This window comes from Capra hircus, chromosome 3 (genome assembly GCF_001704415.2).
Source record: "Capra hircus breed San Clemente chromosome 3, ASM170441v1, whole genome shotgun sequence".
In the NCBI taxonomy this organism is placed as follows: domain Eukaryota; kingdom Metazoa; phylum Chordata; class Mammalia; order Artiodactyla; family Bovidae; genus Capra; species Capra hircus.
The window spans coordinates 111,854,300-111,868,236 of NC_030810.1; the positions used below are offsets into that span (position 1 = coordinate 111,854,300).

General features: G+C 43.2%; 1 protein-coding gene across 2 annotated transcripts in view; it reads left to right on the forward strand.

Annotated features, from left to right (window-relative positions):
• Positions 1-13,937, forward strand: part of PCP4L1 (Purkinje cell protein 4 like 1) — a 39,283-nt gene that overhangs the window by 3,974 nt on the left and 21,372 nt on the right. Inside the window, exon 1 of one of the 2 annotated variants that reach the window (XM_018046413.1) lies at positions 9,008-9,238. The exons of the other annotated variant lie outside the window; for it this stretch is intronic. Within the exon in view, the coding sequence (XP_017901902.1) occupies positions 9,230-9,238 (9 nt within the window). The 5' untranslated portion in view covers positions 9,008-9,229. Of the gene's footprint in view, positions 1-9,007; positions 9,239-13,937 lie in introns of those variants that run through there. 2 annotated transcript variants of the gene reach the window in all.

The following is a 13,937-nucleotide window of genomic DNA, read 5'->3' on the forward strand; positions in this document are numbered from 1 at the left end:
TCACACAGGCATCTCAAAGTCAGTATGTCTAAAATGGAGCTTTATGACACCTAAAGTACAAGCAACATAATAAAAAAAACACAAGTATTAATAGTACAGTTTGTGTTTCCCGGGTGGCATTGGTGATAAAGAACCCGCTTGCCAATGCAGATGTAAGAGATGTGAAAGACCCAGGTTCGATCTCTGTTTGGAAGATCCCCTGGAGTAGGAAAAGGCAATCCACTCCAGTCATCTTGCCTGGAACACTCCATGGACAGAGGAGACTAGGGGGTCACAGTCAATGGGTCGCAAAGTGTGGGACATAACTGAGTGACTGCACGCACAGTACAATGTGTACGTCAGACAAAAAGGCTTCCGGACAGAAAAAGAAATGAACAGCAAAATGACAAGGCCGCTTATAAATGGGAGAGAACATTCGTGAGCTGCATATCTGGTAAGAGGTTACTATCCAAAATAAGAGGTCATTGTCCAAAATATCATGCAACTCAATAGCAAAACCCCCAAATAATCCAATTTTAAAATGAGCAAAGGACCTGAATAGACAGTTTTCCAAAGGAGATATTCAAATGGCCAACAAGTACATGAAAAGGTGCTTACCATCATTAATTTTTATGGAAATACAAATCAAAACCACAACTGAGATGTCATCTCACAGCTGTTAGAGTGACTATCATGAAAAGGCAAGAAATATAAAAATTGTGGACTACTATGTTGTACACCTGAAACATATTGTTCATCAACTATACCTCAATCAAAAAAAATCTAAAAATTAAAAAAAAGACAAGAAATAACAATTGGTGGTAAGGATGCGGAGAAAAGGGAGAGCTTGCGTACTGCTGGTGGGAATGTAAATTGGTGCAACCACTGTGGAAAATAGGATGGCAATTCCTCAAAAAATTAAAAATAGAACTACCATGTGATCCAACAATTCCACATTTAGGGGCATATCTGAAGGGAACAAAATCACAAAGAGATATCTGTATCTCCATGATCATTGCAGCCAAATAGGTAACAGCCAAGACATGGAAACAACCTAACTGGCCATCAATAGATACAAAGATAAAAGAGATGTAATATATATGTTATATACATATACAATATTATATATGTATCATATTATGTCCATTTAAGATATGTTATATATTTAATTCAGCCATTAGAAAAAAGGAAATTTTACCATTTGTGACAACGTGGATGGACCTTGAGGGAATTATGCTAACAGAATCAGAAAAAGACAAATACTGTATGATCTCACTTATATGTGGAATCTAAAAAAACTCAAACTCATAGAAATAGAGCAGATTTTTGGTTGGCAGAGGTAGGGGGAAAGGGTCTTTGGGTGAAGCTGGTCAGAAGGCACAAATTCCTGCTGCTGCTGCTAAGTTGCTTCAGTTGTATCTGATTCTGTGCGACCCCATAAACGGCAGCCCACCAGGCTCCCCCGTCCCTGGGATTCTCCAGGCAAGAACACTGGAGTGGGTTGCCATTTCCTTCTCCAATGCATGAAAGTGAAAAGTGAAAGTGAAGTCGCTCAGTCGTGTCCGACTCTTCGCGACTCCATGGACTGCAGCCTACCAGGCTCCTCCGTCCATGGGATTTTCCAGGCAAGAGTGGGGTACCATTGCCTTCTCTGCAAATTCCTAGTTATAACCTAAATAAATTCTGAGGTTGTAATACACAACATGGTGACTATAGTTAACAAAACTATATTGTATATTTGAAGATTCTAAGAGAACAGATCTTAAAAGTTCTCATTACAAGGAAAAAAGTTATAATTATGTGATGAATAATTTTTTCAATATGTACATATCAAATCATTATACTGTTCACCTTAAACTTATACAATGTTATATGTCAATTGTAGCTCAATAAAAATGAAAAAAATAAAACCAAAAAACAAAAAAGAAATCATTGTCAACTCCCCACAAACTAACATCTCCTATATAACCTAACTTGGTGACTATCCCAACCTGCGAAAGTACAAAGAGCATGGAGTTTGGAGTCATACAGACCTAAGTTCAAATTTTGACTCTGGTTCTTACTTGTTGAATTTCTTTCTTTCTCTCCCTCTCTCTCTCTCTCTCTCTCTTTTTTTTTTTTTTTTTTTTTGCTCCTTTCCTAAATATTTGATGTGACTGAGACCCAGTTCCATGAGAGTCAAATATCATCAGGCTGGGCCATTCCCAGACTGGGGAAGGGAGGCTGATGTCCTCTTCCTAGATCAGTATTGATTAGGGAGGAGTTCAGGCTAGAGGAGAGATTCTCTGGCTGAGGGCTGCCTGTCACCTGGGCAAAGAAATTGCCCTGAACTGTTTTTTTCCCCCAGCTGAGGAATGAACCCTCACCCTTGGAAGTGAAAGCATGGAGCTCTAACCACTGGACTTGCCAGGAATTCCCTGGCCCTGAGCCTTCTTTCTCTTGGAGGAATTCACCTTGCCGTTCTTTGAGATGGGGCAGCTTTAGGAACACACCTCTCTGACTGTGCTCTTCTGTGTGCAGAAATGCTCCCGCAGCTCCAGGGTCTCTCCCTTTAAGCAAACTAAGACTGGGAGGTGCTGCAGAATGCCCATGGAGCCACGGTGGACAGGCTTTAGGGGTTAACTCATGTCCTTGCCCTCTTCCATCATGCTTGTCCCAGCCCAGTTCTGAAAAACATCTGTGTTGGTTGTAGCCTGGGAGGTTAAACTCTCTGAACTTCATTATTCTTATTTGGAAAAAGGGGTTAGTGATACCCAGTAGCTGAGTTTGTTGTTAAGATTAAACAAATTAATATATGTAAACTTCCCTACACAGTGCTTGAATCATGGAAGGAAGTGAATCCATATTCCTTCTCCTGCCCTCTTTGTTTCCTTCCTCTCCACTGCCACCCTCTCCATGATCTTGAGCCAGAAGCCAAGGAGTCACCTAGCCCCTTTTCTCTCCCTCCTTAAAAATGATCAGATGCCTGCTCTGTCATTCCTGTCTCCTGGCCTCTACATGCCCTCTGCCTCTTAGCTGAATTCAGGCCCTCATCATTTTCCACTTATCAATGCAAGTAGTGGAATTAACTTATTAAATTAAATGATTCTGTCTATGACCAGCTTCATCTCTTTCCAACCCATTTTCCATGCTGTTGCTATTTCTAAAATGCAAATTTGATCTCATCTCTCTCCTGCTTAAAATTCTTCATTTGCTTCTCATCACCTTTAGGATAAAATCCAATCTCTTTAGCATGTCACACAAAGTCCTTTATGATCTGGCCCCTATTTATCACTCTGCCCTCATCTGTCCAAACCCATTTACCTCTCCTGACCTAATGTCTGTACTTTCGCTATAGATGTGCTTAAGCATTTAGCTCCCTGAGGAAGTTATGCTCACACACCTCTGAATATCTGCCCTCATTATTCTGTCTGGTTGGAATTGCCACACACACCCCACTTCCAAACCATCCCCCCGACACTCCCCACCTGGTCCTCCTGATCTTTTTTGCTCTTTGGGTCTGAGTCCAGCAGATCACCTCTGAGAGCCTGTGGGTAGGAGCCACACATCTGCACACACATTGTCACAGCACTCATCACATCGCAGAGCAGCTGTCACTTTCTTTCTGACTCTGTCAATCAGTTGTGAGTTGTTGAAGTCCAGGGTACAACTTTTATTTTTGGATCCTTCGGTTCAGTTCAGTCGCTCAGTTATGTCTGACTCTTTGCAACCCCATGAACTGCAGCATGCCAGGCCTCCCTGTCCTTCACCAGTTCCCAGAGTCTACCCAAACCCATGTCCATTGAGTTGGTGATGCCATCCAACCATCTCATCCTCTGTCGTCCCCTTCTCCTCCTGCCTTCAAGCTTTCCCAGCATCAGGGTCTTTTCAAATGAGTCAGCTCTCCTCATTAAGTGGCCAAAGTATTGGAGTTTCCGCTTCAACATCAGTCCCTCCAATGAACACCCTGGATTGATCTCCTTTAGGATGGACTGGTTGGATCTCCTTGCAGTCCAAGGGACTCTCAAGAGTCTTCTCCAACACCACAATTCAAAAGCATCAATTCTTCTGCACTCAGCTTTCTTTATAGTCCAACTCTCACGTCCATACACGACCACTGGAAAAACCATAGCCTTGACTAGACAGACCTTTGTTGGCAAAGTAATGTCTCTGCTTTTTAATATGCTGTTGGTCATATTACACAGGTTGGTCATAACTTTCCTTCCAAGGAGCAAGTGTCTTTTAATTTCATGGCTGCAATCACCATCCACAGTGATTTTGGAGCCCAGAAAAATAAAGTCAGCCACTGTTTCCACTGTTTCCCCGTTTATTTGTCATGAAGTGATGGGACCGGATGCCATGATCTTAGTTTTCTGAATGTTGAGCTTTAAGCCAACTTTTTCACTCTCTTCCTTCACTTTCATCAATAGGCTTTTTAGTTCCTCATCTGCATATCTGAGGTTACTGATATTTCTCCCAGCAATCTTGATTCCAGCTTGTGCTTTTTCCAGCCCAGTGTTTCTCATGATACACTCTGCATATAAGTTAAATAAGCAGGGTGATAATATACAGCCTTGACATACTCCTTTTCCTATTTGGAACCAGTCTGTTGTTCCATGTCCAGTTCTAACTGTTGCTTCCTGACCTGCATACAGGGTTTTTTGGATCCTTAGGGTCTTGTATACTCCAAGCACATATAAAAAAGTTTATGGAGTGAATAAATGAGCTAGGATATGAATTGAGGTCTGATTCCAAACTCATGCTCATTCTATGTGGTATCATATTATTATTTGTGAATGCATTCATTCATGAAACAAATACTTAATGGGTTTCTATTTTTTTCAGGCATTTTCTAGTAACGTATGTTATATGTCTTCTGGGTACATTCCTGTTTCCCTCTTAACTGCTGTCTCTCACAGCTGATTATCCCTTGCTGTTCTGAGTTTCTAACAGGATACTCATCAGTGTTTTCGTCTGATTCCTGACTCCTTTCTGACTTCTGAACCATTGCTGCCTGCTGTTCGTACCTGCCTTGTTTGCATTTGACGTGGTCAACCTCACTCAGGTGGCTATTGAGTCAAATTTCCAGTCTGGGCTTGCTTTATCCTCTTTGACCTCCCAAGTTTTGGCACAAAAACTTATTTGAACAAGAGGGATTCAGGATACCTCCTCTCCTTTATACTGGTAATCTAGTTTTGATCTTCTTTCTCTAAATTCATCAAAGATCTATGACCTGTTGACTTCAATGGGCTTTCTTCCAATTAAGCTCCCTATTGCTTTTGACTCCTTGACAATTACATTATCTTCTTTGAAATGCCTTTTCTCCCTAGCCTCTATGATATTATGCATTCCTGATTCTCCACCTGTACTTCTAATAGCTCTTTTTTCTTTCTCCTCTATTGGATTCTCATTTTCCCTAAGGCAATTGGTTATGGAAAACTGAGTTGTTTTTTTTTTTTTTCTAAGACTCAGTTTAAACCTTCCCACCTTTCTTCTTCTATGTCCTTCCCTAGTAGGGCATCTAGTCACAAGGCTCAGGTAAAATAGGAAAATAGCTCACATTTTAACATCATGGTTTACAGAGTACCTTTACATATCTGATTTCACTTATCCTCATTCTGGCATGTGAATGTCTCCACAAATCAACTCCAGTTCTATCCATGGGGTCTTGCTATTCTTAGTAGTTTCTTCTGATGTCTGTTCAGATTATTATTCTCATTCTATTCCTTTCTCTGGACTCTCACCACACTTGCCCAGATTTCCACCGCAGCACCCATGATAATATTGCACTTTCAAGTTCACATGACCATCTCTCCTCTTCTAGACTGTCAGGGCTTTGTCCTGTGGGTCTTCTTTTCCCGACACCTAGCATATGTTCTGGCCATAACGTGTGTCTAACAGCCAGTGAATAATTGAATAAATTCCCATGTTCTGGTCCTGAATTCCAAGAGTCACTTTGAATCCTCTCCTAAATCCTGTCATTGATTCCTTATGCCTTACGTTTCTTGATGTTGTCCCCTTTCTTCTGTTATTTTTCCTGCAGTCACCCAGACTTTTGCATTTTGTACAACTATGACATCCCCATGTTGTCTCCCTGCTCTTGGTCTTCCTCTTGTCGAATCAATCCTATGTTTACCTTGCAAGAATAATCTAAAGGGTCTTCCCTGGTGGTCCACTGGCTAACACTCTGTGCTGTCAATGCAGAGGGCTGGGATTTGATCCCTGGTCAGAGAACTAAATCTCACATGCTGCAACTAAGAGTTTGCAGGCTGCAGCGAAAGATCCTGCATGCCACAACGAAGACCTGGTGCGACCAAATATATGTTTTTTAAAAAGAGTAATATAAAAGTGCCATTTGTGTGAGGAGCAGGTTTAAACTCCTTATTCTGATATTCAAGACCTTCACACATCTTCTGAAACTTCCCCATCATATACCTCAGTCTTCTTTCACAATTTTTTTTTCTTTTCAGCACCCAGATGCCAGATCCACACCTTTTCCTCTTTCTGCCTTCCTTCTCCCATTTGTCTAAATTTCACCCTTCTTTTATCCAACACAAATCCTATTTTCTCCAGGAATCTTTTGAGTCTTTCAGTCCTACACAATGTCATTCTTCTTAGACCGATTACTATTTACTTCTATATAACTTACTGTTGTGGCATACTTGAGCATTTAATCATCTGTGGTAGGGATCATATCCCATTTAATCATCTATAGAGCTTCCCTGGTGGTTCAGATGGTAAAGAATCTGCCTGCAATGCAGGAGACTCAGGTTCTATCCCTGGGTTGGGAAGATTCCCTGGAGGAGGAAATAGCAACCCATTGCAGTAGTCTTGCTGGAGAATTCCATGGACAAAGGAGCCTGGCAGGCTACAGTCCACAGGGTCGCAAAGAGTCGGACACGACTGAAGCAACTTGACAGAGCATGGCACATGGTAGGTATCAGCAATTTATGACCCGTCAGCCAAATCTGGCATACTGTCTGTTTTTGCAGAGTCTGTGAGCTAAGAATGGTTTTTACATTAAAAATGTAAAAGAAGAAAAAGACTATTTCACTCATAGCACATGAAAATTATATGAAATTCACACATTAGTGTCCACAAATAAAATTTTATGATAATATAGTCACGTCTATTTTGTTTACATATTGTCTATGACTTCTCTGAAGCTATAATGAGAGACTCGAGTAGTTTGACTATAGATCCTGCAGAGCCTAAATTATTTACTTTCTGGCTGTTACAGAAAAAGCTTGTTAATCTATGATCTAGGGTTTTGAAGTCTCTTATAATCCTTGCATCGCTATTCAAGAACTTTGGAGAGGTCTGCTTCATTAAAGACAGTCTTTTCAAGGCTAATTATCCATTTGTTAGAAAGGTAGGGGAAGCCAGCGAGTAGGCTGCATAGAGTAGGAGCTAGCCTACTTAGAATTTAGTAACTTAGGCAACCAGATTCCCATTGGAACGTGAAGGTCAGGGATCCCAGGTGTAGGGGAAAAGATATGATCTTTTTTTCTATTTTCTCTGTTTCTGAAGTGGCAGAGAAAATGTAAACACACAGAGGGTCTAGCTAGTGAAAGGGTATTTGAGGTCTTATCTGAATCTAGTTGTTCAGAATGGATCAGTGGTTGCTGACTTAGAGAAGCTCAGCTATAAATGACTCAGTTATTGCAGGCCATGAAAGAAACTATCAAAAGGATGTAACAATGTATGGTAAAAACCACTACAATATTGTAATTAGCCTCCAACTAAAATAAATAAATTAAAAAAAAAAGATGTAACAGCTAAAGCTGAAAGTGTTTGGCTTTGGCCAACTGAAGCTTCAAGAGGGCTAAGAGGTTTTGCAACGTCTAGAAGTATCACAGGCAAGAGCATTTGAAGGATTTCTTTAACATAGAAACGAAAGCTAGGTATTTAGGTATAGTAGTTGAAGTTATCAGAAAGTTCATGACTTTTACCTAGGTGTTCTATTTCTTTTCATCTTACTCTCATCATATTTTTCCTTAAAACTTATACAACATAGTGACTATTTAGTAAAGTTCCATCTTACTGAAAAATAATCTGTATAGATTGGGGTGTTGGCTTCGTCTTTCACATCTGCTCCCTACACCTGGGTGGAGTCCACTTGCTAGTTTTGGTACTCATACGTGTACCACCAAATGGGTTGCTACCTGAATTGCAGGAAGAAAAAAGTTAGACTTTAAGAGCTAGGACTTGCATATTGAGTGAAATCTATTTTAATGGCAACAAAAGGTGTAAGGCCATAAGAAGTCTCTCTTTTTTTTTAATTTTTAATTTTTATTTATAGTTTCTCCACCACCGTGGAGCACAGTGGAGGATGCACTGACAGATTGAGATTGAATGAGTAAACAGTTGTAAATTAACTTTTGGAGGAGCTCACTACCTATTCAAGTGGACCCTAGGGAACCATCATTTTGGTGGAGAGGGTTTTTTGCATTATGTGGGAGGTAGGATTGATGAATCTGAAAATGTCTTTCAACTCCTAAGAATAAAATCTTTCGAATCAGGCACTTAAAACTTACCCTGTTCTTTGCTACAGAACACTGTCCCCTTCCATCTCTGTCTCTCTTTCTCTCTGTGTCCCTCTCCTTCCCTTTCTCCTTTCCGCCCTTCTCTTTTTCAGACTGCCATCCTATAACTAAATCTTAATCTCCAACATCTGTTCCCTTTACCCTTTGATTCACTGCTGCCTGCTTCACATGTACCCTCTTGATTTCCTTCCAGGTCTTCTTTCTTCACTTTCTCAAACTCACACACCCCGTCCTTCCCCTTCTCTCCTTCCTTCTTTCGTATACTATTCCTTCCTTCTTTGCTCCCCTTACTTCATTTTCCATCCGCTCATCCCCCGACGGTCTCCCCCTCCTTCCCGCTCTCTGTCTTACCCTAGTTTGGAAATGCAGCAGACCTCTGAGCCTGCCACCATTGGTTACGAGGGGCTGTCACTCCGAGGCAAGAAGAGTTCCTATTGGTCGACTTGGAGGCGGGTATGGCGGTGACTATAAAAGGTGGGGCCAGCCGCGATTAACCTCGCGGCTCTGACAGGACACGGTCGGAAGGGGTCTCTCGGCGCGGAGCTGAGCGCTTGGAGCTGGGGTGCGGGCACTAGAACAACGGCTCTCTGCACCGACTCTTCCCGCCTCATCAGCGGGGACCCTGCTTCAGAGCCCGGCAACTCGCTGCCGTCGCCCGTGCAACCCGGGGGCCCTTTGTCTCCCCTGCACGTGCCGCGCCCCGCGCGCCCCGTCTGGTCTCAGAGATGAGCGAGGTGAGCGGCGCTGCCCGACTCCCCGCTGCGGGCTAGGGCTGCGGCGCGGGGAGGCCGCGGCTCGCGTGTCCCAGGGCGGCTCGGGAGGGTGCTGTAGTCCACATCCGCGGAGAATCCTCCCTGGGCGCCCACCTGCTTCTCTGGAAAAGCTCCCGTGTCCAGGAGCTGGGAGCAATTGGAAAAAGGGGGCTTTAAGTTTCCCGACTGTGGGTGGCGATTTTGGGGGACTGGAATCGAGTGTAGAATGGAGGGAGGCTGAAGTCTCTGGTTATAAATCTTACCCTCGGGATGCGGCTTTCTGCATCTGTTTTACTGCTCCGAGGTTACTCGGGCTTCCCTTCACTCCCCTGACTTCTGAGAAAACCGTTCACTTCTGTCCTCCTAGGGCTGTATTGCTTTTACATTCCTTAGGTAGCATTCAGCCGAGAACTCCAGCCTTCGCCCCCTGAGGTGGCCACTTTGCCCCTTTTAGGAAGGTGGCATCCCACCCTCCATTCATTCAATCAAGAGCCAACTGACATTCAGAAGCCTTGTAGTGGGGGCCTGTTCGGCTCCTGGGGAGATGTCCCCTTCAAGAATAGACCTCCCTCTGCAGTGCTTGTTACATCCTGAGGCTCCGTGGTCATCTGAGCCAGACCCAATCCGTTAACTGTGATTTCCTCTATTCAGAGAACACTGTCCACACTCCCCTCCACGCAGCACGTGCAGGGGAGACGGGTCAAAACAGAAACTGGGAAAGACCTGTGCCATTGTTTGACTGCATTTGCAGGCATCCAGAGACAAGGATCTTCCTTTCTGAGTGAAGTCGGTATGGGCAGTGACATCACAGGCTTGGTCTTGGCAACCCCTTTCCTAGTACCCAGGATCCTGTGTTAAATCCAGCTTCTCATCTATATGCCAGATCCCAGCTCTACTACTTACTATATGGCCATAGGCAAGTTTACTAAACCTTTCTCTGCTTCAGTGTTTTATCTGCAAAATGGGGGTAATACTGGTTGTTCTAATGATTAAATGAGATATTATATGCCAAGTACTTAGTACCCGGCACAGACCAGGCACTCAATCTATGTTAGCTATTCTCTCTCTCTCTTTTTAAAATTTTAACTTAGAAGCCTTTTTTTTTAGAGTGTTTCAGAAAAACTAGCTTGAGAATTCTCAAGAATACAGATCAGTGAAGGGGCAGGACGCTGGAGCCGGGGTCTCAATTTAGATCTTCATCTTAAGCAAGAGCTCTGCTGGCTACCAAAAGCTGTCACCCAGGGAGCCAATTAGTGCCAACTACTATGTTTTGGTTGCCATGTCCACTAAATTCATCCTGGAAAATCCAGCTAGTCTGGGGGCTGCAGATGAGCTAAAGTGGTTTCCTGTCCCTCAGATAGTTGTGACTGTGATTACAGCAGCCTTTCAGAAAGAAAAGGAAGAGAGAGAAAAAAAAAGATTCAATCTTATTTCCTTTTGCTTCTTTCAGCTCTAATATGAGAGGAGAGGTTTTCCATTCCCTCTTTTCACTGAGGTCTAGAGTTTAATGCCCCCTCCAGTGTTTCTAAATCTGAAAGTTGCAATTCAAGCCATCCCCTGGGGGTTTGTGATCTGAGGGCTATGCCAACAGGAAGATGTATGGTTAGTCTGTGCTTTTAAGGGGAAGTGCACAGCCTTTCTATAGAATATGCTACAGGGGCTGGGATTTAGAGTGGTATTTGGTGGAGTGACAAAACTGTCACAAAGCAGTGTCAAGGAAAACAATTTGGTGTTTGAGGGGAACGTCAACTCTTGACTTAGCAGCTGGACTTGGCTAGCCTCAGTCAGGAACTCAAGTAAAATGGTGAGAGTAGGATCCTTGAATGGGAAGTAACCATCAGTTGTCTGCAGGGCTGCCCAGACTTCCAGGCTGTCAGAGTGATCTGGCTCTAACTAGCAATTTAGCCGTCAAAGTTGCCCCCTAATACGCAGCTGAGCCCGACTTCAGGGATGAGTATTTATGAAATCCAGAAACAACTACCTGGGCTTTCACAGAGACCAACTGTCTCTGAACCAGATCCCCAAAGGGCCTTGAATTCCCTTGAGGCCAAGACCCAGCCTGCTTTCTTCCTCCTGTAAAAGTTATGATGAAAAGCGGAAGTGTTGCCCAGAGCTCTGAAGCTCCTGGGAGACTCCAAGCTCCTTTATTGCTCTCGGCCCAGCCCCAGGGGTCTCCTATTTCAGGCTGAGTTCTAGCCAGGAAAGCCCTGTGCACTCTGAATCTTATGTAAGCTTCACCTCCTCCACCTGCTTATTTTCTTGCTTCAGAGAAACTGCATGAAATGAGAGGATTTGGGATTGCTTGAAGAGATTCCCATTTCAAATGAAGAGCAAAAGTTGGGAGGGGGAGGTGGTCTCCAGACCTAGAGGAAAAGTGTAGGGTCCTGGTGACACTGCTGGGGAGGGTCTCTGGTTACACTTTGCCTTCCTGGCTCTTTGCTGTCACTCAGTACTGCCGCAGAGCATTTCCCTGTGAATGTGTGTGCTCATGCGCAGAGGAGCCGCAGGCTCATCTCCAGCTTGTCTGCATTCACAGCTGCAGGCAGGACTTGATTGCTGTCAATCAGCCTGTCTCTTATAGTTTAATAACTTTTTGCCAGTTTCAGTGAAGAATGGGAAGATGCAATGGGAGTCCCTGAGGGCTCTTTCCTATGATCCCTTCTCATATGGTGTAGCTGGCTGCTTAAAGCACACTTGCAAGTTTTTCTGTGATCCTGTTGCACTTCTCAAGTGTAAAAAAGCCCAGCTGGAGGAATCCTTTGGTCCAGCAGTCATTCTGTTGAAACAAAGGTTATGGAGGTCTGATAACTAGTCCCATGGTGTCTGCCCCATAGTGTCTGTCCCCAGGCTGGCAGGGGATGGAGCATGGGACAGATCAGTTAGAAACCTCACTAGAACCAGTACTCCCTGCTTTATTATTCTGCTTGCTGTCTTCCTTGGTAATAGGAATGGAACATGGTAAAGAATCTGCCTGCAATGCAGGAGACCTGGGTTCAATTCCTGAGTTGGTCAGATCCCCTAGAGAGGGAAATGGCAAACCACTACAGTATTCTTGCCTGGAAAATCCCATGGAGGGAGGAACCTGGTGGGCTAAAGTCCATGAGGTCACAAAGAGTCAGACATGACTGAGTGACTAACATAATATATCATATTTTGGGGATCACATTCTTCTTCCTGTGCGTATCTGTCTGAGTCTACAAGCCTTCTCCAATGTAAGTTTGGTCAGAGTGACATCATTCTGTTATATCTTTTGTGAACCAGTTGTTAGGGAACCTGGTAGGGACTCGGGGGAAATCCAAGTTTCTTTCTCACTGTATTTAATTATGATGATAATTATATTGGACATATAAAATAGAAAAGCTTGATATTGGAAAGCTTTCTACCTCTAGAAATATCTGTCTTCTAAAGTAAGAGAAACCATAACTTGGTTCTAGAATTTGCTCCTCTTAGTCATCCATCCAGGTTGTCGACTTTGGCTGCTTCAGCAGGAGACTCTGGCTGGTCCAAGTGGATGACTTTGTCATTCTGTGACCCAGGATTATAGATGACTCTTTTTCCTAAGCTGCAGCTGTGATCAGTTACACTTTAGAATATCACGTCTCCATAGGGTCAGGCATCCATAAGTAATGTGGCTGAAGTCCAAATATGCAAACCTGCAGTCTTTCATCTCTCCGTGGAGGGTCTGAACCCTGAAAAAAAATGATGGGTATAGGCTTGCAGAGGCAGTGGAGGAAGAAGGATCAGGTTAATAACTGTCTTTTCAAGGTAATGATTCTATAAACGCCTCCTCTTGTTTTCTTTCTGTTTTATCTGTAGTTCCAAATTGTCTTTCATGAGTCTATGTTATCATGGGAAAAAATAAGCTTAGTTTTGCAAAAACCTTTCTAGAAGAAATACAGGTAATATTTTTCATCAAGAAAATCTCAAATAATATATCAAAACATTTTAGAGATATAATTTCAGATTCATTAAGGAGCCCTAAAGGTCATCTGGCCCAGTCTTCTCATTGTGCAGACAAGGAAACTGAGGCCCAAACCTCAGCATTAGCGTCAACCATGGGCACAGACGACTGCCTTCTTATCCCCAAAGAGCTCTCCCTAAGACTGTTAGTGTGTGACCCCAGTGACAGAGTGACATGAAGGCTGCATGCAACTTTGAAGGACAATACTACAAATACTTTATATAGGAAATCTAAGCAGGATGACTTAGTAAATCCTGAGTAAGAGAATAGAAAGGAGAGACCAACATAGGAATGAAAGCACTATTCTTCCTTGAGAGGCCTAGTCACCTTAAAAATGGGTGCAATGAATGTGCTGAAGTGGAGTAGGGAAGTTAATAGGAATCAAGGGAAGGGGAAGCCCAGAGGCCCTCTTTTTATGAATTTTTAGCTTCTGGTGTCCATCATTTATTTCCTTAAGTGTAGAGCATCAAGGACCAGAAGGAGAGGTTTTCTTCAGAGAAGAAGGGAATGACCAATTCTGTGAACTCTAACGTGTTTGACTTGGAGGACCCATTGCTGAAAAGTGGGTATTTAAGTAAAATTGCTATACTTGATGATCAAACAGATGCTGAACAGTCCTCTTTTATTTGGCCACTCGACTTCCAAAGAGAGTATAGTGGCTTCCAGAGGAGAAATCTAGAAGAGGAAAAGAAGAATGTATTAGGCTGGCAAAGTAAGTGA